The 26,530-nt window shown below is 44.1% G+C and overlaps 1 protein-coding gene across 7 annotated transcripts in view; it reads left to right on the top strand.

Annotated features, from left to right (window-relative positions):
- The window catches only part of CYRIB (CYFIP related Rac1 interactor B), a 96,658-nt gene extending 92,919 nt beyond the window's left edge, over positions 1-3,739 (top strand). For all 7 annotated transcript variants that reach the window (XM_054514748.1, XM_036403227.2, XM_036403244.2 and 4 more), the window contains 2 exons: positions 401-471; positions 2,866-3,739. In XM_054514748.1, coding sequence (XP_054370723.1) covers positions 401-471; positions 2,866-2,929 — 135 coding nt within the window. In that variant the 3' untranslated portion in view covers positions 2,930-3,739. The remainder of the gene's footprint in view (positions 1-400; positions 472-2,865) is intronic.
- Positions 3,740-26,530: the final 22,791 nt, after the last annotated feature.

Genomic DNA, 26,530 nt, shown 5'->3' with positions numbered 1-26,530 from the left:
CCCTGCCCGGCCTGTGTTTGGGCTTGTGATGCCCTGATCCAATTGCAGGACCTTGGAGTTGTTGAGCTTCATGAAGTTCACAGGTCCCACTCTCCAGCCTGTCCAGATCCCTCTGGATGCCTTCCCTCCCCTCCAGACTGTCAGCCACACCACTCAGCTTGGTGTCATCAGCAAAGTTGCTGAGGATGCACTTGATGCAGCTTTTTAAGTAGCTAAGCCAGTCTGTGATAGGAAGATGTAGTGCTGAAAGCTTAATTCCTTTTTAATATCCAGAAAATGTCTTTACACTGCTGCTATTTTTAAATACTTATTTTTGATCTTTTACATACTGAATATAAAATATTCCTGTAAACTCAAAAGGTATTAACATGGAAAAAACTGTAATTTTTTTAACTCCTAGATGAAAGGATGCATCAAAGTTCTTAAAGACCAGCCTCCTAACAGTGTAGAAGGCCTTCTAAATGCTCTCAGGTACTCCTTTTTGTTTCTTGGGTATTTTAATGTTTTGATGTGAGTTTTCATGAATTGTCCTGATCATTTTCTTTGCAACAAAGTGTTCAGTGACTGTTACAGGGAAAGGTGAATATCATTATTGCAGGCTTTTGTTCTAATGTGTCTTGAGACAAGGATGTGTGAAGAGGCCTCTGTGTTTTAACAGAGTTGTGAATTTTCAGTTGCTCATTCTAAGATAACCTTTTCCATGCATGCAGGTTAAGAATGAGTCAGTATGGCATGGTAAGTAATAGAAATTGTTCCTTTTCAGAAAGAACTAAAGGCATGAGTCTCTGCTGTAGAATAGATGAGACAAGAATTTGCCACATTAATTGGAGAATTAAAGAAAAATTAATAATTCAGTATATTAAATCTAAAACCTGCTGATTTGGGTTGTAAAGCTGTATCTTTAGTCAGTCACGTGTTCATTGTGTGGGTGTCCAGCATGGGAGAAGTGGCAAAAAGTGCAAAAATGTGATAGGCAGGTGAAGTCTTTGTTCTTATCCATGCTTGGAAAAGTATTATTACTTTGGTGACAAATAACTGGAACTGGGTGTCATTACTCATGTTCTTGCTTGGAATGTGGAAGCTTTAGTTTGTCTAGTCTGAAATTGTGCAGTTGTGATTTGTTTTCCTTATCTGTAGTGAAGCTGCTTTAATTTCGTTTGCCCTCTTTTTATTTTTTGTGTCATGATGTGGTAAGGAGTTAAATAATGTGATATTGTAGGTGGGTTCTTTTGCAAAGTTAGTTCAGATTATTAGTTAAAATTTAAAAAATCCATGCCTAATTTGAAACTTCATGTGATTATTTCCATGCTAAAATCATGTTCATCTCTGAACTTTGTAACATGAAGTCTTTGAGATGGTGATCAGTAAAAACACAGGCTTCCAGATGGAAAATGCTGCATTAGTATTTATTTCTGACTAGTTTATTGTGATTGCAGCTGCCATTATCACCAGTCTTTATTAGTAGCCCATTTTTCCCATCACTGCTGACACTATGAAAGTACATGGAAGGTGTACTTCAGGTGCTCACTGCACCAAGCAGTGACATTAACTTTTAGTTAATTAGGCAATTAACTTTGTGGTTAGCAGTGTAAATCCAGTCCATGCTCTCAAGCTGTGCTTTCCTTGCTCCAACCTTTTCCATGCATGGATGCTGTAACAATCCTGGTTTTGTACATTTGATTACTCTCTGGGTAGGATATCGAAATCTTTTCTAAACCACCTTTGGAATTGTTAGGAAGAGATGCAGGGGTGAGCTGCTGTGTGTTCATGTGAAGAAAACAGGTTCAAGATGTCATTGTGACAAATTAAGTCCAAATCTAAGTCTTTGATTCTGGAGGATGGAGAAGTCCTTGGGTTTTCCCAAGAGACAGATAATGTGTTTCAAAAACAAATGGAAGGTGGTATAGGGTTTTGGAGGGACATCAGCTCTTTGTAATTTCAAATTCATCTGAGTATTGTAATCATGTTCAGCTTTTTCACGTGGGCAGAATACCAAGTGCAGTAACTTCTCAGGATTTCAGAAAACCTTCGGCTGCCTGTTTATTGAAAGTATGAATTACCAAAAAGTGCTGAAATCTAGAGTATTATTAACCTCCAAACTAAAAAGTCATTATCTATTTATCAAGTGAACAAGTGAAATAGTACTGCAGTTGTGGATAACAATGAAAGTGCTAATTTAACATGTTAAATTTAAATTACAAAGTAAGTTTTATTTGCTTTTAGATTAGTTAGGAAGGAAGATAAGGAAAATTAATCACACAAAAAGTCTGCAATGAGGATATCTTCTAAAAATAGATATAGCTGGGTTTTTAATAGTGATTTAAAATGTGCTATTATCCTAGAGAATTTTGAAAGGGTAAGGAGCTGAAATAAGCACATGTGTATGCTCTTCAGTTTTAGCAGCACAGTCACTTAACTAAGCAGGAAATTAGGCTGAAAAGTGATTAAATCCATTGTCATTGAGGGATCCTGGAAGGTTTGGTCACTGGAAGTTTTGATGAAGAGTTTCTCAAGCTGTTTTATTTGAAGATGTTTCCTGTGGGCAGAGCCCTCAGAGTTGGTCTGATGGATAATTACCTGTCACCAGTGGTACTGTGAGCTTACTGTGAAAGGCAGTGTCCAGCTGAGGATTATTTTGAGGTCCCTTTGGTGCAAGGCTGCCTTATTCTAGTTCTGATTGGGAAGATCATTTTCTGATCAGAATGTCTGACTTGTGTTCTCAGTGACCATGGAGTGGGTGATGATCCATGGCTGAGGGTTTTGCTGTGGTACAGGTCAGGTTGAGCCATAAACAAAGAAATTGCATATTTTTAAGCTAAAGTGCAATAGCATTTATGCTCACCTTGACTTTATTTCTGTGTTTAGGTACACAACAAAGCATTTGAATGATGAGACTACCTCCAAGCAAATTAAATCCATGTTGCAATAACAATTACCTGGAATTCGCACCTGCTGTAGACAGTATTCTGCAATGACTGAGATGCACAGATTTTTTTTTTAGTGATTGCAACTACTATCTCGTTCATTCTTGCTTTTTATTTTCTCTCTTCCTGTTTACTCTTTTTTTTTAATCACTTCCTTGTACCTAAGTAAGCTCAGACTTCTTTTCTGTGCCAAATCAATGAAAAATATCAATTCTGGAAAGTATTTCTACTTTTCAGAATAGCCATCCTAAGTGGCAGCTAATTATGCGTTGCATTTGGATTTCTCTGTACTGGGGAAAGATTTGTGACTTGAACTAAATATTTTTAAACTTGTGGTTTTTTTCTTTTTTTGAAAAACTAATATTTAATATTGCTTCTTCTGCATGGCAAGACTGCCTACTTCTGCTATTTAAAAATCCCTTGATGACTTCATTTTCTATTGCAGCTTATTTTCATGTGCAACCATGAGGAAACTAAAAGCAGATTTGTTTAAATTAACTGTGTTTGTACAAAATGGTACCCAACACAAAAGTTTTTTTAAATGAGTAAAAACGGTTTTGTTTAAAAGTTACGTTTGCATTTTGACTCATTTTTGTAAGGATGTATGTTGTATGTTTAACCTTTAATAACTAACGTTAAACTGTGGTGTGTGCGTAGCAAAATTACGTATGCATGTTCATGTCAAATGATTGGCTGTGGATAAGATAATAAAATCAGCTTTCATTTTTCTAAGTGTGGTTTGATTTACCAGTATTTTGAGTGAGATGTCTTCGTGCTCTTTGGATTTTTACAAAAAAATAAATTTATAAATTTTATATAGTGAAAACTCTGCTGTTTCATTACCAGTAACCAGTTGCCTAAGCCACTGATTTAAGCCTGGTGTGTTTTAGGGTTCTTGCTCTCCACTTGGTGCTGCTTCCCTCTCCCTGAGAGTTATTACTCAGGTAGGGTTTGTGATGAGGAACTTGGTGCAGTCCATATAGATCCCAGTGGACATTGCTGAGCAACCTGCATCTGGGCTACCATGCTGCCTCCTCATACAGCCATCAGAAATGACTCTGCACATTGGTATCTCTCCACACCAGGGGTGGGAAGATGAACTCCCCTTGCTCTGTACTGGTGTGTACTCCTATGGATCTAGGTATTTGTACTGTGTAAAATCTGAATAATCACTGCATACTAAATAATGGTTCTTCTTAGGGAAACAATTTATAGCCACAAGTCTTACATAGGTTGGTGAAAAAATTAAAGCTCTTTTGGGAGGGAAAGGATTGAAGGGGAAAAGTTGCAGCTCTTCCAAAGGACCTTGGCAGTTTGAAGAGATGGGCAAAGAGGAACTGTCTGAAATACAGAAAAGGCAAATGCAGGGTCCTGCACCTGAGGAGGAACAACCCCAGGCACCAGCAAGGCTGGGGACTGACCTGCTGGGAAGCAGCTCTGTGGAGAAGGACCTGGGGGAGTGCAGCTGTGCCTGAGCCAGCAGTGCCCTGGGGCCAAGGCCAGGGGTGTCGTGGGGTGTGTTAGGAGGAGCACTGCCAGCAGATCAGGGAGGTGATCCTGCCCCTCTGCCTCACCTGGAGTGATGGCTCCAGTTCTGACCTCCTCAGGACAAGGCAGACTGGGAGCTCCTGGAGTGGGTCCAGCACAGGGACTGGAACATCTCTCTCACAAGGAAAGGCTGGGGGAGATGGGCCTGTTTGGCCTTGGAAAGAGAAAACAGAGAGGGGCCCTCATCAATGTCTGTGTGTCTGTAGGGAGCTGTCAGAGGACAAACCAGACTCTGCTCAGTGGTGCCCAGCAACAGGAGAAGAGGCAATGGGCAGAAACTGATGCACAGGAAGCTCCACCTGAATATGAGGAAGAGCTTTACTGTGTGGGTGACTGAGCACTGGCACAGATTGCCCAGAGGGGGTGTGGAGCCTCCTCACTGGAGATATCCATGAACTGTCTGGACACAATCCTGTGCCACGTGCTCCTGGATGACCCTGCCTGAGCAGGGAGGTTGGTCCAGATGACCCACTGTGGTCCCTTCCAGCCTTACCCATTCTGGGATTCTGTCAGAACAGGAATCGACAACGACTAGAAAACTGGGAAATGGCATGTTTTGCACTGATGAGCAAACATGACCGCTCCTCATGTGTGGCACCGTTGTGATTATGCCTAACATGAGTTGTCAGGTTCTGGAAAGAAGACTTGAGAGACTGCAGGCAAGTGTGACAGCCTTCAGCTTTATTTGGTGGACAAGTAATGTTTTGTAACTTTGCATAGCATGCTGGCTCCAGGTAGAATGTGTGACCATGCTTGATTTTCTATGGATATTCCTTCTGCACCATGAAGAAATGTTTTCCTTTTTATCTTCTCTTTGTTTTGAAAAGATCTGCAAAATTGTAAATCGTGACACTTGAAGACTTTGGAGGAGGTTCAGGTGTGTACTGTGTGTATCTGTATGTCCATCTCTCTTAGGGCAATACATTTTTTTCTTTCTGGCCAAAGATGCTTAGCCAAGGTCTCTGTCACAGAGAAACCAACCCATGTGCTTTGCTGGCCACAGGAATAAAATACTCTTGCCTTGACATGATACTTCTCTAGTCCTTTTGGCAATATCACAGTTGAATCAAGCTGAGGAAAGACAAAACTGGATGTGTTTGGGGTTTTTAAAAAGGGGAGGGGGGCAAAATCTTTCCTGGAATCATGTGAATGCTACAGACTGTATACAACTTGACCCCTCTGCAGGGATCTGAAAGAGAAACTGTCCTCATCAGTTCATCACACTGAAAAAAAATAATAATTTAGTGTCAGCCTGGTTGCTGTGAATACAGTTAAGGAATAATAATCTCAGGGGGAGCAAATCATGCTCCTTCCAGTATTACTTTTTGTAAGTAAAGCTTTCTAAAGGAAAGCTTTACTTGCAGGAAATGGGTTTTGAGCACAGCTTTCATATTTGACAGTTTTTACTTCTGATTTGATTGAAAAACACTTGAAACAGTAAATCAGGCCTGAGTGCTGTTGTGGCAGAACCAGCCATACAGCAGATTTCTTCTTTGTCTTGCCACAGTGGCTGCTGCCTAAAACAACACGATTTCTTCAGTCAGCTGTTTTGGACAGATCTTCCTTTCTGCTGCCTTGATGGCATCTTTGCTTTTATACATCGTTGTTCTTGTGGTCTGAGAATAATTGGAGCTTTCCTTTTTTTCCTCTGGCATTTGTGTTTTGCAGTTTCTCTGTGTATGCAGCTGGGACCAGAGATTAGAGCTGGCTTGCCTTGGAGTTGTCTGGCCCACTGCTCCACAAGCTTCCCCACCCAGGATGTTTGCAAGAAAGCAGCAGGCTTTTCCAGTGCACCAGGCATCAGCTGTTTGAAGTTTTGAGCTGGAACTGCTGTGTGTTCCTGCTCAAGCTTTGGTGTTTGTTCCTTGCAGAACCATGCTTTAATCTTGCCCTCCTTGTTTTATCTGTGCCAGTGGACAGGAGAGCAGCTGGCAGGCCTGGCACTAAGTATGGGTCACTAAACAGCTTCCATGTAACTTCTGGGGGGGAAATTTGCACTGTTTGGATGGCACCACCCTGTTGTGTGTGATAGCCTGTAATTTTGGGGGGCTAGACTGGCTAGCACTCAATGGTTAAAATAAATGCTGTGCTCAAATTAGCCACCCTCCCTGTGCTGTGAGCTAGTGTAACCAGCCTGAGCTGTTGTGGATGAAAGGCCTTCTCATGGTGCTGTGTCTCTGAGTGTAAATATTATTGCTCCTTTCTTGCAAGCTTCAAATTCCAGGCACAGATGGGTCTCTGGGGGAAACATCTGCAGTGCTGTGTGTGATGTGTGTCACAGACAGTAGAGACTGCATGGCTAACTGTGTGCCATGATTGGAGCAGATCTGGAAAAGAGGACCCTGAAATGGGCTTGGAGCATTCCTGTGCAAACATCTCATTCTGGATGAGCTGTCCTCTGGCTCTTTCTCCTGGCTTGCACAGCCAATGCCAGCAGGTAGTTGGAGCAGGGATGTGATTACTCTTCACACTGCTGCTTCACTTGAAGGTTGCTCATCTTCCTTTTCCTTGGGTTTGCTAAGCTTGGTGTTGTCTTTCTGTCCCTGCAAAGACTCAGACTGGTGAAATAACTAGCAAGGAGTAGTTAAGGCAGTTGCTGTGAGTTTAGTTAGTTGTGGGATTTGAGGAGTGTGTCAGTGGGAAGTTCACTGTGATGGTTCCCTGGGTGCTGCAAACATGTGTGGTCACAAGTCCTTTTGGATGCAGGAGGCATCCCTGAGGGTGCCTTTTTTGGCTGTGCTGATGGGATTGCTTATTTTTCAAAATCTTGTGAAATAACTCTGTGAAGCAGCTTCTTTTGTCAAAACAGAAAACGAGCTCTAAATTACCAAGCTGCTTGCTCTTTCTTGCCCTTTTGGACTTTTTACCAGCTTAAGGAAAGTGTTTTGAGCCCTTCTCCCAAGCCCAGTATAATGCCTGCTGGCAAATCAATAGTAGCAGCTCAGGGGCAGTGGAGCAAGGACTAAAGCAATCCCAGTATAAAGTTCATGGGATTGATTTGCATATGAATTTTGTAATGAATTGCTATCCCACAGGATATTTAAAAACTGGATGATTGCAGCCAACTTGGTGTGATCTGGCCAGTGGTCTGCTCCCCCCTGTGCTAATGACCCTTTCAGGCTGGTTTCACCCTCAGTTTTATTATTGTGGTAAAGCTGGCTGGCCAGGGTTGCCTCTTCTGTCAAGGTTACAACAAAGGGCTGTACCTGATCAGGTATAAGCTGACCCTGTCTCTCACATCTCTGCAATGCTGTGGACTCTGTCACAGCTGGAGCAGTGAGAAGTGGCCCTTTGTGGGGTTCTGTGGGCCACTGGTGAAGTTACCAAGTTACTGCTTGTGTGTTACAAATTACAAAATTTGGCCAAGTGATAGAATCAAGTTTTCTCAAGGAGATCTGCCAGATTAAGCACTGGTTTTTCTGATCTGAACATATACAGGGATAGCATGTGCTGCAGAAAGATGTCAGATACAGCTGACACTGCTGAATCACTTGAACCTTTAGATGTTTTATTATGTGGATTCGCTGCTGTAATTATTTCACCAGCAAGTGCTCGTGTGCCTGGTGGGCTGGTAACAAGTTACACAGACTTGGTGTGTCCTGAACATGCTTCCTGAGGCTGCTGTTGTATGTCAGTGATCCTGGAGCTCCCAGGGCCACACTTGCAGGCTTTCCTCAGTTTCCCTGCTCAGTCATGTGTTTTACAGCTGCAGCTTCACCCAAGACCCTTTGTTTTCCTTTTGAAAGCATTCATGTTACCTGTCTTATATATGCACATGTGTTGGTGCTGTCAGTTATCTTCCATGTGCTTCTAAGGAATTATTGAGGACAAGTCTTAGAATGGCTCATGAGACCTCAGTTTGTGCAAGAGGAGTTGGAGAAATTCAGGAGGTGTATCTGTCTTCTTCCCCTCAGCAGTGTGCTGTGAACTGCAGCAGTCTGCTACCCTCTGCAGGCTCCTGCCCCAGGGCCCTGCTCCTGCTTGAGCCTTGTCCTGGAGTCAGCACTACTGCAGGGAGCAGAGGTGTGCAGTAGTTGAGGGGAGAAGTTACAAGCACCTGGTGACCATGATGGTGAAGTGAGATATAGGAGTGCTGTGCCCTGTCCTGGTTCCTGCTGTGTGGTTTCCTCATTAGAGGTGACAAATTCCTGTTTGGAAAATCCCAAGAGGAGTGGTTCCTCGCCATTCAGGGTGTGTCACTGATGTCCCCATCCTCAGAAGCAGGGAGAGCTCCTGCTGCAGGTGACTGAGGTGACCTCTGTGGTCATGGTAGTCTAAGACAGCCCCAAGTCAGAGCTGGTCTGGCAAGAACTTCTGTCTGGCCTGATCTGTGGCCTGCCCCATCTCTTCTTTGGATGCAGGCAAGGAAACAGCTGAGCTGCTTATTTTGTCCTTGCTCCCTGTGTTCCTGCATTGTGTGATTTCACATGTGCCTATTGTGTCAGAGTGGCTGAATGATGGGCCAGATTCCAGGCTTGGGAAAGGAGTCTGTGCACACATCCAGCTCATCCAGTGGGCTGGAAACACACCCATCATGTGAAGGGGCACACGAGATGTGTCCAAGGACAGGGTAGAGAGAGATGAGATGTTGCAGTATAAAACTGATGTCCCCATAAGCAGCTATGTGACCCCTGCTCAGTATTGGTGTAATTGAACAGTGTGAGAGTGCTTTACTGAAACATGTGAGCTTAAGTAATGTGGCCATCCTAGCTGTGCTCTTTCTGGCTTTAAAGCAGTTGCCTTTATCCTCTTTAGTACCCTTACTGTTGTTTTTAAGGTGATAGATTCTACCTTCAGAACTGTACATCTTTGAAATGACTTGTAGTGCTTAAATGTGAAATGCCACTTGGAGGCCCAGGCTAGAGATGCTTTCTTTTTGTGGCAGCTGATTGACTCTTCTGGCTAGAAGAGTGATGATTTAATGTCATTGGAAGGAAAGTTGGCTGATGTCACAAAGAGTTTCCTAACACTTCTCTTATGCTAAAGTGAACATCTTGCAAAAGAACTGTAAGAGGGTGGCTCCTCAGAGACATTCAGTCTGGATTGAATAAAGGGCAAGAGGTGTCCATTAGGAAATGTTACTGCACTGAAGTGGCCCAGACTGATTGACAGGTCTTTTTCATCTTAAATGGAAGTTTGCACTGGAAATTATGTTTATGAGGTGTTCCTGCGGTTCGAGATGTCAAAATCCAGAAGCTGGGAAGCATTGGACCAAAACATCCTCCACAGAGCATCAATAATAGCTGAAAATGTAACTTTGGCTGGAGTGGCAGGAAGCTTTCTTTTGTATTGTATAAACCAAAAACTGCTCCCAGAAAAGCTTCTGCATGTTGGGAAAGAGAAAGCAGCCATCCTGAAGATGGCAGTGATGCTCTTCTCAAACAAGCCCAGTGTGCTGGCTGGAGCGTCGCTGATCTTTGAGAGCGACCGTCCCACCCGCAAACTCTCCCTCCTATAAATTACTGCAATATTGCTTTTCCCTTCAAAGACTCAGTGATCCATTGCTCTCTTTATTTCTCTCCCCATTTTGACACATTAACACAACTTGCTTCATGCTCTGGCTTTGCAAATGAGGAGCAATTGAAGCAGGAACATAATTGTGTGTCTGCTCTCAAGGAGGGAACGCGTTTCGGAACAGAATGGTCCTGGACTCCAAACTTGTGCCTCTGCTGATCTGCTGGTCTCCAAAGGATTTTGAAATATGCTGTTAATCAAAAGCTAATTAAACATTTTAATTAGTTTTTACAGTGTGGGTTTTGTTATAGAAGGCTCTCTCTAGGTTCTTGTCATGGGTAGCTCTTGCTCAGGAAGCAGAGCAGGAAGGTTTCAGTCAGTTGCTTAGATGAAGGACACTCAGCCTCACAGGCACCATCATCTTCAGTGTCGGTCCCTCCTCACCTATAGCAGGGAGAGCTGTCTCTTGTCAGTGAGGCTTTGGGAATGATGCTGTTCACAGTTCATCAGCTGCTTCCCTCCAGCTGAATGTTTGCTCCATACTTGGCCAGCTCCCAGCCCCTCCCACGCTTTGGACTCATATTTACCCTTCAGGTCTGAGTTCTGGTCTCTGCAGCCCCAAATAGCTCCCCAGCAGAGGGATGGCTCATCTGGGGCTTGGATCTGGAAACCCGTAAAAGAAAGACCCAAAGAGGGAACAAGCCCACCCCATCTGCTCAGGGGATAGATTTATTCTGTAGTCTAGGGAAGCTGGAGATCAAACCGTGGGAAATTTCTGTGGTCTGAACCTAGATCAGCATTTGCAGTTACTACTGTAAAGTCCTCTGTGCATCTGTGTGTGTATATCTCTCTCATCACCACCTGTGCTGCTCTTGTCAGCACTGTAAGGTTACAAATAGACCTGTGCTGCAGGTAAGGGAGGAGCTGATACTGGGCACTGCAGGGATTTCTTTAGCCTGCTACACCTCCCTCCCAAGCCTGCTACACAAGACCCCCTTGGCTGGGGCTTTTGCTGGGTTCTTATTCCCCAAAACTGTTTCGTGTTTTGGGGTTTTTTTGTGTTTTAAATAATGTCAATAACAACAGCCACAGCTTGAGACTGCATAGAGTGCAGGGAAATTCCTGATTAGCCTGAGGCTGGGAATATCCCACACTCAATTTCTCCTGTAAAGAAGAGTCCTGCTCTCTGAATCCTCATTGCATTTTCGGGTCTGAGCAAGCGGCCAAGGCTGTGCTGAGACGTCCAGAGAGTGACGGGAGGGGCTGCGTAAGGGGATCGGAATTCGCTCAGTCTGCGCCGCTTCCTCCTCTGCAAGGCCTTGGAGATGAGGGAGGGCTGCTGGAGCCAAGCACTGGGCTGGGTTCTGGGGACACACTGAGGAGTGCCAGGGGCAGCAGACAGCCTGAGCCCCTCTTCAGACACAGCCTGATGCTTTGGTAAACCACACAATGACTGAGCATCAGGGAGCAGGGCCCTGGACCTCAACCAATGTGTGACCAAGTCATTGATGAGATTTGAGACTCCCTTTTTAAGGAGGTTTTTGGGCAAGGATAACAGATATGCTGATAGGCACAGATATGTTGTAGGTGTAGGCTGTAAGGGGGGAAGCAGACAAATCTACATTGCGTGAGTTTCTGAGGATGCTGATCAACCTGTATTTCTTCTTCAGGAATGATTTGGCTACTCAGCACTTCTGTCACCTCCTCTAATCAACAGCCTGTTGCCTGAAATGCCTGTTTTTCAGCAGGCAAACAACATCAGTGCTTGCTGAACATCAGGTTTCAAGCTCAAGATTTGAATTTGGGCCAGGAGGAAGAGCTTGTGACTCTTTAGTAGCATCACTGGAAGATCAAACCAATCAGGATGCAGAGCAAATTCTGCTTCCCACTCCATCAGTGTCTATTAGTGCTGCTGACCACTAGGTGCCATCTCACAGAGGAGGAGTTTTTCAGGGAAATGCACAAAAATAGTCTGAATTTTTCATAGGGAGTCTCACACAGTGAACAGCAAACCAAAGGGGCTGCCCAGGATTGGTGTTGCTAGGTTTGCTGAGTCCCACAGGAATCACCTTCCTCTCATTTTTTTATTTTGCTCTCTGAATGCAGCTACCAGAGCAGCTCATTAGGCTGGCTCAGCCTGAGTGCAAGTGCTGCAATGGGAGTGTGTTGTGCTGCATGGTCTGTGCCAAAGTCAGACTATTGCTCCCAGCATTCCAGCTGCTGAGGGGTGTGCCCAGCCCCAGCTGGCTGGCACCACTGCTGTGGAGACAGTGGCACATCATGGTGGCATTGTCAATGTGTGTCAGTGCTGCCATTGTACCCCTTGTCTGCTGGTCCTGGCACTGCCTGGAGTGCTTTGCTTGCCATGCTTTGATCAGCTCCATGGGCTTGGTGGATCCCAAAGAAACCTGTCTTATCCTCCAGTTCAGCTGTGGCTCAGCAGGGCCCCAAAAGGAACCCCAGCAGGAGCCCCAACAGGCACATTTGACTGGTCATCTCTGCTGAGGCTCCCTGCTCTCTGTGTTGGCCCCTGCCTGACCTGCCCAGCTTGGGCATTTCTGCACCTCCTTCCTGCAGAAAGAACCCTCTCACCCTTGGAGGGACAGTGGCTGTGAATCTGGCACAGCCTGCAGCACGTGGGGGCTCTCACTGGTCCAAAATACTGCTCTGTGTCACTGGACCAGCACTGGCTGCTCCAGCACAGCTGTTCTGGCACCTGCCCTGTGCCATTCTGCTGCTTTAGCACAGAATCACAGAATTGTTTGGGCAGGAAAGGGCCCAGTTCAACACCCTGCCCCTTCTGCTAGACCAGGTTTCCCAGAGCTCTGTTCAGCCTGGCCTTGAACACCTCAGGGCTGGGGAGTTCACAAACTCTCTGGGCACCTCTCTGCCTACCTGTGGCTTTCCTCAGCTTGCACCTTCTCCAGGTGTGAGGGGAAAGATTGCTGGGCTTTAGCCTATAATACTCCAGAAATCACTAGGTGGTGCAGACAGAAGTTTGTGGTTTATCATCAAATTCCTTTGGTGACTTGTTACAGCAAAAGAGCACACATTTGGGCAGGAGCTGGAACCATCCTGTGTTGAGGTTGTGCATCTGAGGACCATGACCAACCTTCACAACTGTAAGGAGCATCTTTTGGCCCTCCTCTGTATAAAACAAAACCAGCTGCTTCCACAATAAAGCACTGCCCACATTCCTGCCTGGGCAGGCTGAAAGCAGAAGGGGCTGTGACCTGGGCACACACAGTGATGTAACTTTGTGTTACATGACTCATTTGTGTTGAGGGACCCAGTCAAGGCTGGACAGCTCTTGCTTTGGCTCTTACAAAATGGATGGTGAAAATTCATTGGGGGAAAAAAACTCAAAACAATAAATGGATCCAACACTGTATGGAGGAAAGAGAAGTAAAGCAGACTGCACATTAATAATTAAATTTCCAGAGTGGTGAATAGGTAATATTGTATATCAATGAGTCCTATGGTCTTCCTGTATTGCTTTACACAGTTGACCTGTAAAAGTGTTTAAACTTGGATCCCCTGCCATGGGAAGATCTTTTCTCATTCTAGCTTTCTTATATGCTAGAAAAACACTTTAATACAGTTTTCAGCACCTAATTTGTATACTTATATGAGGATGTATACATATATGCATATATAAAAACCAGATTTTGTAATGGACAAGCCATTAATTACAGTTCCTGGGAGAAAAAAGAAAAGGTAGCTATGGTAATGTTTTTCCTGTAACAAAACATCTGGGTTTAGATAATAATATATTTCTATAATTACTGTAGGAAATCAAATGTTTGTAGCAAGCAAAGTATAAGTTACATTTGCTTTTCTAGGAATTTAGGAGCTGCTAAGCTCCCTCAGACCTGCAAGCCTTCTAGCCCAGGATTTTGACAATGACCAGAACAGAGCAGACCAAGGGTGTTCCAAGAAACCCTGCAACAAGCAGTTAGGTTATCCCTTATCTCAGAAAAGTTTCCATTCCTCCCCTTCCCTCTGTAATTGGAGGTTAGCTAATGCCTCTCAAATCATGAGAGTTTACATCTTTCCTGAGACTTCATTTCAAAAATAACATTAAATATTTACTGCTGTAACTCTGGTCATGCTCGTTGCTCATCAAAATGTCTAATCGTGGTTGGAGTCTTGCCAGGACTTTGTTATCTTTCAGCTTCATCCCATTTTCCTCTGCATGATAATCCAAGGATGGGTGAGAGCTGTAGAATGACCAAATAAAGAATGGTAAGTTTGAATGGTGGAAATTACTGGAAAACAACAATTTTTTTTCTCTATATAGTTTTTCCATGTATAGTTTAACATTCTGTTGCAGGAGCACAAAAGCACAACACCACCCCATTTTGGGGTTTTTGTTTTCCATCCTGATAACTCTGTGTGGGTGGCAGTACTTAAACATGTTGCCCAGAGGTGGCCCTTTGAACTGGGAGCTGCTGGCTCAGAGCCTCCTCAGGTGCTGAGGTTCAGGACCTTGGCTGGACCAGCCCCCTCCTCACCCTCCTCATGTGCTGGGAGTGGTTCCTGGGGGCAGAGCTGCAGCTGTGGCCCTGCAGAGAGCAGACAAGGGGGCTGCTGGTGGCCCAGGCACGGAGCTTTTGGGCACAAGGGATTTTGTAGGGCCTGGGCACAGCGTGCTGGGGAAACAGTGCCAAATGAGGCAGGAAAGTTGTGCCAGGATGGAGGCAGATGTGTCCCTTGTGGGTGGCATAGGCACCTTTGGCATAGAGGAGAAGCAGAGTCAGACACAGAATTCAGCTTCATGGAGATGCACAGTGGGCTGGGCACACCTGGTGTGCCTGGGGATGTGTCTAGAGTCAGTCACCAAAAATCATCCTTGTGCTGAAACGGGGCACAGAACAGCCCCCAGCAATGTCTGATTTTCCTGTGAGCCACAGGCTGGGGCTTTGTGTATCAGGTGAGAGCAGGCTCATTCCAGCCTCAGGAAGTGGTTCTCTGCAGCTGGCAGCTCTCTGGAGCACAGAGCTCTCTGAGACTCCCTGGTCCCTCTGGGATGAGCCCCATGGGGCTGGGCTGGTGTCTCTGCCCAGGCATGCTGGTACTGGGATGAAAGCAAGGCACTGGGGAATGAAACAGGGCTCTGGTGGGATGATCCCTTATCACTGACTCCCTCTTTGGAGTTAGTGATGGATGAGATCCTGCTGATAAACTGTCTACTGTGATGTTATCAGGATGGATCTCAGTGTTGAAAGCTGATTTTTGATGTGGTGGATTTTAGTTTCCTTCCTACTCCTATCAGTGATAAGACAGTGATGGTTAGCTGGGATAAATACTCTGCTGGATTCTACAGCCAGGGCTTTCTTTTTCCCCCCTCATTTGCTTTAATAGCAGGCATTATTATAAATGCATTACTGTGTTCAGGAGGGAATTGTGAAACTGGCAGTTGAGAATTTCTCAGTCTCTCTTGTTAAAGGGAGGCAGCTTTTGCTCAGGTTGAGTCAATATTTAATCTTGGATCCATCCTTTCCTGTATCTGCCTCCATGGTAAAAAGTTGCTGAATAGCAGGGAAAACACATTTTAACTTCTTTTGGAAGTTCAGTGAACACTCAGTAAATATTCTATTTAGTATGGAGGAAGCTTTGCATTTGGAAGAAAAAATCATAGGCACTTTCCAATGTTGATAGGTGGATCTTCAAAAAACAAAGCATCTTCCTAACACTCTACTAATAATAGTGGTGTGCTTATTTGTATTTGAGTGAAAATGAAGATACCTCAGAACCTTTGATTTAGAGATTGAGCACTCACAGTGCTAGAAGCTGTAGAAAGGGATAAAAAAATAAGAGACCAGCTGTTCTGGTGTCAGACCAATGTAATTATTGATTACAGATTGGAATACAACATGGAATAGAAGAGACAAATGAGCTGGAAGAGCTGACTGGTCATAAAAGGAAGTATTTCAAAAATGACTATATCCTAATTCAAAACTTAGTGGTCCCCAGGTGCCATGATTTACAGTAGGGCTGCCCACATATAAGGGGCAGAATATAATTTATTTTCTTGCTGTGGATTGTCGTCCTGTTTTTTTTAAGTTTTTCTAAGCCTTCTGAGGTTTACATTCTTGTAACAAATTTTTCTTCACGTAAATAACTTACTGTTTTGCATTCTTTTATGGAAGAGGAGAAATTTGATGAACTGTTGGTTTGTCCAGTGTCATTGGAGAGGTGGCACTGTCATCCTCCAATCCACTGTCACTTTTGGAAATCTATAAATGTTGGAGTCAGAAATTAAACGCTCTCTTTTTTACCTTGGAAAGTCCAGTGTCCACGTTGTTTTATTTCGTGTCCCAGAGTGACAGTGGATGTTAAAACCATACAGTGGTCACAGCCAAGAATAACAGTTTCCATTCAATGGACAAAAAGGTAAGGTGTGGTACCAAAGAAAAGCTCTAGGGGGGCAGGGCATTGAGAACAGGTCTCCCAAACCATGTCAAACAACCCTAAGCATTGCTTAAGATCACACTTGTCTTAAGGATTTAGTTACTACTGCAGCAGCAATTTATCCAGACAAGCAAAGAGCACCAGGCTCTTTTCCTGCAGCTGATTCAGATCCTGCTGCTGTCTCCAGCACTGTGGAATTGCTCTTTGTCAGATTCATGGCTGCTGATGCAGTGAAGTGCAAGGCTTTGGCCTCCACCCCCAGCACTCCTGGCAGAGTGGCTGAGGTAGCACATAAACCCATCCTCATGCATTTAGATGTCTTCATCAGCAGAGAGAACCGTTCGGGAAGGAGACATTTAAAAATCTCTTTGTTGGGTTTATAGGTTCTTTAAAGCCACTTAGTCATTAGATAGCAGGTTAAAATTAGTCCATACAAGATGAGGCATCAACAGAGTCTTTTCCCAAAGCTCCTTATTAGCATTGATTTTTCAGTCAGAGAAGAGTCGGGTATGGAAGATTAAATTAACGATGCTGCGGTCGGTACGGTTTGCCGGAAATGCCTGGCATCTTGTGCAGGCACCTCCTCACATGGTTTTTCATGATACAAGAACTAAAGATTCAGCAGCAAGAACACATAAAGGTCACTCTCATTTTAGGGTGTTATTTTGACTGTGGTGAAAACTATTTTTCCCCCTCTGTCTTTCATTTCACTAATAGATGGTGGGTGACATAAAATGATCCTCATTTTTCAGAACTTCATTTGGAAAATTTCCAGGTGATTCTGGTCTTCAAAATCATCCAAACACTTAGAAACAGTAAATTGATTCTTTCAAGAAAATCCAGTAAGAATTTTTTTTTTTTTGTTATTTGGTTGGTTGGGGTTTTGTTTGAAAGCCATGTGTGAGGGAATGCTCTGCAAAATGGTGTGCTGGAAGGAGGGGATGCATTCCTAGTCCTTGTGTTTCACTGCTTGGCTGTTGCAGACCAAAGGGCTGATGCAACATCTTGAAATTGATGGGACTTTTTCCCCTGGCATCCGTGGGCAGCAGAGAGGCGGGATGGGAGGAGGCAGCCTGGCCAAGGCTGGAGCATTCCCTGGCACCTTCAGTATCTCTCTCTCCTTGTGACTATGGTGGCTGGGGTCAGGTGTGTCAGATCAATCTGCAAAGGCACATAGTGATAAAAAAGGGGGGAATGGCTTTAAACTGATACAGAATAGGTTTTGATTAGATATTCAGTCAGAATTCTTTAGTATGGGGGTGGTGAGACGCTGGAACAAGTTACCCAGAGGAGCTGGGAATGCCACATCTCTAGAAATGCTCAAGGACAGGTGTGATGAGGCTCTGAGCAACCTGGTCTAGGAGGAGGTGTCCCTGTCCATGACAGAGAGGTTGGAACTATATGATCTTTAGGATCCCTTCCAACCCAGACCATTCCAGGATAATTCTACGATGATGGGTTTATTGCTGCTATTTTCTGAAGGGCAACACTTGAGCCAGCACAGGTGCAGTTATAAACTCATGGCACAGACCCTTGGGTTGTAAAGTGTCTGCAAGACAAGGAGGTCACAAAACTCCTGCAAATATATCCTGACATTTTCCGTTTTCTTTTTTTTCTACACTGGAAGCAGCAAGGACTGGATAGTCTGAAGTCTGTGTACTTGTGGTGTTAAGTGATTGGACCATAGAGCTTTATTAAGAAAAGCCTGCAGGCTAGTTTGTTTTGCACCAGTGAAATCACCAGAACTGTAACCCTGTGGAAAGCTGTAATTAAAAACTGCTTAAATGAGAAACAATGATAATAATAATGATTTTGCCTGACAATTGACTGGTTAGCAGTGTTCTTCATAGGCATTGTCAAAGTCCTGCTGATAAGCGAGAAATCCTTTTTTTTGGGATTGTCTCTCCTTGAATCATTTCACAGAGCCATTTTCCATTCCACAGGCCAGTTCCAGCCCATACTGGTTGGAGCCCACCTTGCAGGCTGCAGACCACTGGGGATTGGAAAGTGCATCATATGGGGGGGAGATCTCAGAGGCTGTGGGGGGACTGATGAGGTGGCTCCTCTGAAGGAGCTGGCCTGAAGGTGACCATGGAGGTGACCACAATAAGGAGCCAGCTCTATTTATTGATGGTCAGTGTGGTGTTGATGTGCTGAGCCCTGTGGGGGTGATGGCCTCTCTGGAGAGAGGGGACAGTAGCTAAGGAGATTTATGAAGGAGGGGCTTGAAATACCAACCACATCTCCCTTTTTAGTTATTTTTTTATGTCTCTAGAGTCTCTTTTAGGGGGATTATGCAGGTTTCCAAGCCTAAATTTTGCCTTGTGCGAGAAAATGTGTCCTAATTTTTGTTTCCTTGGGTGCTAACGTGCCAAGCTGGGGTCTTTGAGGAAGATGTAACCCCCTGCCACAGCAGCTTCTTTAGCTCTCCTTCTTCCTTTCCCCAAAATCATGTGTTTGAGCACTGCAGAAGAAGCCATCAACACTTAGAGCAGCCAGTTGCTTTATTCCAGTTGATGCCATCATTTCATAAATTAGATCAAAAGACAACACTGGGTCATTCTGTCCTGACTGAAGTGATTAAGTAGATCTGTGCTATTAACTGCAGTTATCTTCTGAAATGTCAGACTTCCTGCCAAGATCTTGCATAGTTTTAAATAAGCATCTGCTGGCTGAGGATTCAAACTCCGGATTGGAGGCAATAATTTGTAACTCCCAAGTGAAAATCTGTGGATCAAGCCGCCCCCTTGGGCCACGGGATCCTTCATCTTGCTGCCCCTTGGTGTTGTAGTTCTGCACAGAAAACTCCTGTGCCTAGCAGTTCAGTATCATCTGTATGGTTTGTTTCCAGCTGAGATATCACACAGCTGACAGTTGTTTATTGAGAGAGGCAGCAGTGGGGAGAGAGAAGTTCTAAGAAAATTAAATATTCTTTTAAAATGGCAAATCTTTTTTTGCATATTCACTCTGTTATTTCAGTGGATCCCCTGGACATCTGGCAAGTATTTTGGCTGTGTCTGAGAGATTTTGGAGAAAGAAGGAACCTTGGCAGTGGCTTTAAATGCAGTAAGACATAACCGAGAGGAGAAGAAATTGCTGCTCTAAGGAGGGAGAGAGCATTTGCCGCATTGCAAAATGGCACAGGGAGCTTTTCCTGCAGGCTGAGATGGGATTAACATCCCTGCAGCAGTGTTTGAGCTGCCTCCTGAGTGTCTGGAGATGGCTCAGGACCTGCTGCCCCCCTGCCGCGGCAGCGCCGCCCGTTTGCATTCTTCATCCACAAATGGATGCTGGATCACACGTCGGCCTTTCATAGCTCCCTTTAGGAGCTGAGCACATAAAACATTAGGAAACTTGCAGTGCTGTAATAAAAGCCACTGGGGATGTTTGGTAAGACAAACTATTAGAGGTTTCATCCTGCATAAGTAGTCTGTGTGTATATATATATATATTATGTATGTGTGTGTGTGTGCGTGTGTTCATACAATGTTTGCTTCAGAAGAAGTGCACAGACAGAAAGTCAGAGCTTACTGCCCTCTTCCAGTTCAGGGAAAAACCTTTGATGTTACTAAAATGTGGAAGCACAATCGATGCTGAATTTTGTGTATTGGGTTTTATTGTTTTCTTAGGATTGCTTTGCAGCAGAAATAAAATGCTGAATCTCTACAACTGCAATGCCCTTTACATTGACAGTGCAAAGGCAAGACTCCCAGCTTTTATTTCCCTTGGAATTTGAAATGTTGTCTTGCCTATTGCACTAAACTCCTCCGAGATCCAGTTAACTTTATTGCTACAACAGGAATATTCCCTGGTGCTCTGAGGCTGCAGGAAGCAGGTCAGACTGGTGGAGCAGTAGGGGAAGGACAATGGAATTGTCTGGCCTGTGCCTGTGTCCTCACCAATGACTGTTCCAGGACATTTGCTATGCTTACCATTGCCTTTGCTTCCAGTGGAAATTCAGAGCTGTGGGTGTTTGGAACAGTGTGCTCACTTGCAGGCTCTTGGGAGTAAGGTCACTGTCACTCAGCTCCTGAGGTGGTTTAATGGCAAGGTTCAGCTGGGTTTGCTGGGTTCAACATTGTGTTTGGGTGTCTGCCTCAGCAAAGAAAGAGCATCTCCTGGCTCATCACTGCCAGAGCACCTCAGCTTTGGAGCAATGACTGTGGGGCCTGGGACAGATGGGGATGGTAAATCCTCCAGCCTGCATTGTGTTAAGGGAGTTCTTCCACAAGTCCTACACGATTGTCCTCTCTCTCCAGGTGAGGATTTTCCACTTGTGAAGGTAAGAGTGCTGAACTGTGCAGGGCACGTTTCTTTCCTGTTAATGCAGTGCTGTGCCAGGAGAATTGGCCCCTGGTGGGCTGGTGTCAGTGGCTCCGGGCATTTCCCTTCCTGGAATGCTGCAGCCATATGGACACAAGGACACATGCTGCTCTCCACAGCTGGTAGTTTGGCTGCAGCTGATCTTTTTTCCCTTTAAACTTTCAATTGCCTGAGACAATACTCAAGCTCAGAAGCAGTGTGGCTGTGATGATCCTTTGCTTGTTGGCTGTAAGAATTTATTTGCTTGTTTATCACCCACCCTTGTAATACCTTAAACCCAAGGTCAGGACAAGAAAAGATTAAAAAGCCTATTTTATAGTCTCATGTAAATGCCAGGGCCATCAGAGGCATTATCCCAGTAGGATGTTAGACCTCAAATTCTTATAGTCTTGTATTTTTGCATAACTTTGTCAATGTTCTCTGAGAGTAAAAACTGTTGTGTCACATCCACAGCTGCTACAAACTGGCACAATGCCAGTGAAGTCAAAGGGGAAACAATAATTTACATGAAATGAGTTTTCTGATATTGTGAAGTGGTGAAGAGGGGACCCAAATTGTTTCCCCACATGCCCTATACTGAGTGACCTGCTGTGTCCAACTTCTGCATGGCAGATTTATCATTTTCTTGTGCTGCTTGGCAGTTTCAGTCTAACCCCATTTCTGTATTTCCTTCTGCCAAAAGCAAAATAAAAGAAATTAGCCAGGACTCCATCACTCTGGATGTATCTCAAAATCCCTTGGAAATAATGTCACTGCATTCTAGTAATATTTGGCATGGATTTTTTCCATCAGTGGTGTATGGCTACTAATTATGGGCTTTTCAGGCAGTTGCACAGGGCTGTCTGTGGGAGTAAGGAGTACTCCATTCATCTCCATTACAGTTTGGGGTGGCAGATGTTGTTTTGTGAAATATGATAAAGAACCCCAAAGTTCAGTATGGAGATGGGGTTATCATTTTTGCATTAGGGGTTTTAACAAAGAAGTGAGTATATATGTATGTATATATATGGGTGTGGGTAATATAATTTTTTTCACCTGTTTCTCTGGTTTATCATTTACATATAATTTCCAGTAAATTTCCTGTAGAAGCTTGTTTCTTGACCATGGAATTATTTTAACCACAGATTTATTTTCTTAAAATCATTTGTCTACCTTTTTTTTTTTTTGCTGCATCCTCCCATCAGTTTTTTTTTTTTGCTTGCGACAAACAGAGTCATTCCCAACTTCTAGTGTTCAATGATATCCAAGTGTAAGTATGAATTTGGTGCAAATTTTCCAGATTACTACTGTTTTCTCTGACAGAGGGGATGGAGAACATAACTCATGAGCTGTGAGTGCTCTTTAGCCTTTTGTATGCGTAAAAGTGCTTTTTTGTGGGTCCAGGTACCACAGTGATGGAGCACAGATGGACACATAGGTATGAAGCAGGGAGCAGTAGGGGTGCCAGCATCTGCACTTTACCTGAAGGCTGTTGTTGCTCTGCACCTTATTGACAAGTTCTCACCTCTTTCACACCAAATTGTGTGCCAGTTAAAGGGAAGAGCAAAGATCTTGTTTCTCTCAAGCTGCTGGTGTCAAATATGGGACCTCCCAACATTGGGCTGACAACGGGGAGAACACATGGCCTCAGATGGGGTCAGGCAGAAGGTGAGGCTGGGAGAAATCTGCTTTATTTCAGCCTCTCTTACCTGGTTGATCCGAGCCTCGTCACTATTTCAGCTGAGAGATTGAGACACAGTGAAACATTGTATGAGAACCTGAATCTCTCCAGGTATCTTTGTTGAAAAAAAGCTGCAGTGTTTCCTCCTCAAGCTCAAGTTGACTTGGGGACCCACCAGTTCCAGATATGCTCAGCTTGTGAAGTAATGAGTTATTTCTTTGCATTCAAGTCGTGTGCTCCCCATATGCTGTGGGAGAAGAGAAGGCAAGATGTGCTGGGTTTAAAGTGCAGCCTTTTCACGTGCTCCCTTCCCTCCTCCTGTCCTTTCCCCAAACTGGGAGCCCTTTTTACTCTCCTGCCCTTAACCTGAGCTCTGTAGGACACCAGCTAAGGGAACATACTTGCTTTGTATGGTGAATTAATGAGTTCAAATGGTCACCTTACACAGCAGAGATGTGTGGGAAATAAAACCTGTGTCAATGTGAAACATGTGTGTGCCTGTCCAGAGGATGAGGCATCTGATTCATAAATCAGTGGCAGGGAGGTAAGGAGAGATGTGTGGGTTTGGGAACAACTGTCAGACTTAAATGGTGCATTTTATTCTTTTTCATCTTAAGTCTCCCAAGAAGAAGATCATGTTTTTGACTTACATGTTTTCTCTCTGGTGCTGGCCAGAGTTTAAAGCATCCAGAAGGTCAGTGTGTTCCTATTTCATGTCATCTTGTGATTCCTGGTGATGCTATGGGCACACAAACCCTTTCAGGACCTGCAGAGTACTCATTTGGGGAAAGAAAAGCAGGCTGCAAAAGCTGTCTGAGAACTGTGTCTCAACCCTCTGGGTGAGTTGAAACTTGGAGTGTGTTAATGCTGCAGTGAGTGGCACATGAGGAAATTCAAAAACTGCCTATCTGTGCTGGAAACATTTCCAGCAAAGACACAGGAATATCTTGTAGGGGAGGATGCAGAATGTATTGTTCTGCTTGTATCAATTGCTCCTTTAATAAAAACTCTGACTGAATTTGCAGTAGCAGGAAGTTTTCCCATTGCAGTGAAATCTATAGCCCGTGAAAGAGCTCCCTGGGGCAGGCAGCTACTGGAGATGGGGTCTGAGACCAAAAAAATAGCTTTGGGACTGAGCCTGTAGTTGGCAGAATCTCCTCTTCCCTAGTGTGATTTCATGTTACTCATTGTAGCTGTGGATGTTGGGGAGAGCCCCAAACCTGAGTGCTGGACTTGCCTGTGGAACCAGGCTAAGGTAAAAAGAGCTGGTCTAGGTCAGAGAGAATATAGATGGAAAGAAACCTGTCCATTTTTCCAGAAGACAGCAATTCCATCTGGTATTTTAGAAAGGCCTCTGCTTTTATCCTTGGGCTATCTGCATTAGTAGTCCCTGAGCTTTGCCTTCTGGGCTGAGGGAGAGTGAGGCTGTGCTGAAGTAAAGCACATCGTGTCTTCTCCCTCACTGCAAAGGTCAGGCTGGTCCTGCCACAGCTCTGCAGTTCCTGTTTACGCCATCCATGACATTCCCAATCCCTTCAGCACTTGTGGTAGTGTTTCTGCAGCTCTTCCTTGGTAACTAACTCCAACTGGCACAGCTGAGGCATCAGCAGGATGAATCCTTGGAGTGCAGCCAGCTCTGGCTTTGATTTTGCACTCGTGTCACTGATGTCAAGCCTTTGAACAAGGCCCCTGCTACAGTGTGGGGCAGATGCATGCAAGAAGAGCATTCTTGCCTTGTGGGGACACCCAGAGTCACAAGATCTCAAATGGGATGCCAGAGTGCAAGTGTTTGTTGTGGTGCAAGCCACGACTTCTTTCCTCCTCCAGTGACGCAAACTTGTGTCATTCCCGTTTGGAGGCTGAGTGCATGCAGGGGCAGATGCTGCCCACCCCAGCATTCCTCCACTTGTGTCTGTGCAAACCCAGAAACGAGGGGCTCCCTGCAAACATGACTGGCTGGGGTCACTTGGTCTGTGGGCTGCTGGAGCTCTGAACCAAGAGCTGTGGGTCTGGAAATCTCTGAATGAAGACTGGCAGAGTGTGGGGTGTGTAGCATCTCATGGAGCTGAGACTGGCAGGGGCTGGTCCTTAAACTTCTCCAGCTGCAGTCAAGAGCTTCCCAGCAAGAGCTGAACATTTGCCATCAACATCTGTAAGAGCTGAGGGGAAGAAAAGCATACTCTTAACTAGTCTGTGACAATAACACCACTCCTGCTCCTTGGTTTTGTTGTAGGTGTGTGTTTTTTAGGGCAGGACTGTGTGTGAGAGCAGCAGCTCTGGTGGACTTGCATTGCCTTTCAGAACACTAGCAGTGGAAAATGCACCTGCATTGCAATGCAAAGACATTTCTAATGTTGAAGAATATTCTGTAGAAGTGATTATTTTCCAGGGGACACTGATTAGTCCTTTCCTTTTCCTGACAATGTGTGACTCCTTGAAAACATTGGTCTGTTTCTGTGGTCTTCCCACTGGCCAGGTGAAACAACCTCTACAGAAAAACTTTCTGATTTGGAATGACAAAGCTTTTTTCTCTGTGAAAATCAAAACTTTCGTATGTGTAGATTTTTCCAAAGGGAATTTATTTCTTTTATTTTTATATTTTTCCCAGTCTTTCCTTGTAGTGGAAACTTTCCTAATGTTTTACTGGTTTATTATGAAGATTTCTAGATGCTACAGCAATAATGGAATTTCCCTTCCTTTATTGTGTTTTGTGCACACAGTTGCATGCAAACTGAAGGTCTGACTTGATATCCTCAGCAGGACATGGGACTAAGTCAAAGGCCTGTTAAAACCCAAGTGGAACTATATGTCTGAGATATTTGGCCCTGTCACCTGCAGCTGTGAGGCTTCTGTGCAGAATAACTCCAAAACGCTGAAGGGGATGTGGCTATGTCTTAAATAGCTTTCCCAATAGAAACCTTTGCTCTTATATTTGGGAGAGAATGTTTCTACAGAGCCAAAGCACCATATGCTTTGCCATTATATGAGGTGGAAAATATAAGTAGAATTACATAATGTTACATAAACATTTTCCTTGCCTGACTGATTCATTTCCCCCTACACACACTTTAAAATATTGGGGGGTTATTGCTTCAAGTCTCAGATCTGATATTTGAAATAACTTTTTTTTCTGATTCACAGAGGTCATAAAAAATTAGATTCTCTGCTATTATAAATTAATTAAATTACAGAGCAGACCAGAGAGTTACTACAGGTGCAGAAAGGCTTTCTCTGCCTTCCTAACTTCTCCAGTGTTATTATGTGGCATGACAAATTTCTGACAATTGACTTACCAGCTTTCCAGCAGCTATGGCCAATCATTCTTCTTAGTGAAAATCAGACAATCCTTTTTTAACATGGAATTAATGAAGTGATGAAAATTTACATCAGCGAAGGATTTATCACAGAGCCTTACTACTGAATTAAAGGTACTTATGCTTCCATAAATACCAACCATTGTTGCTAATCCAAGACTTGAAGTCTTAATTCTGTCACTTTATAGTTAAGCTAGTAGAGAATAAGAATGAGAGAGATATTTTTCCAAATTTAGTTTAAAAATGCTTATTTTGTTCCTCCAGTAAAGAGAAATGATTACTTGAGCAAAAATTACGATCGTGCTAATTGGTGATCTAAGAAATCTAGCAGATTTATGCAGAAGGTTTTCATTGTGTGCAATAAAAAGATATTCTGATATCCCTAAAACTTTATTTTGTCTTTGCATCTGCTATACAGAGTAATCAAGTGTCAAATGCCGATATTCATAGGGCCAAATGGGCCAATGAATCCTCCTCTTCTTCACTCACCCTGATGTCTTCATTTCACTGTAACAAGTGAAAGTCAGAGGTAATTCTTATGGTCTGACACCTGACTAATCACCTATAGTTTAAATGAGACCTTGAAGAACCTGTGTGGTCATTGTGAACCTACTCAGGAAGTCCTGAGTCCCAGAAATAGCATTCCTAAAATATACACTGAGCAATTATTCATTTTTTTCAATTGGATGGGTGCATGCTGTGAGGTTGCTATTGTAAACTGTTCACAATTCTCCCCTGTTGTGTTTTAAAAACCCCCACACCTGGATTTGTGCTCTTCCCATGGGATGTTGGCAATGTCTTTGTAAAGGATTTTTTGGAAGAGAGGGAGAGCCTGCAGGTGGGCAGTGGCACAGAGACCAGGTACTACCTGCACTCTAATGAAGCCAGATCAG

This window comes from Molothrus ater, chromosome 1 (genome assembly GCF_012460135.2).
Source record: "Molothrus ater isolate BHLD 08-10-18 breed brown headed cowbird chromosome 1, BPBGC_Mater_1.1, whole genome shotgun sequence".
NCBI lineage: Eukaryota > Metazoa > Chordata > Aves > Passeriformes > Icteridae > Molothrus > Molothrus ater.
The sequence above is the reverse complement of the archived record's forward strand: the minus strand, read 5'-3'. Positions and strand labels throughout refer to the sequence as shown.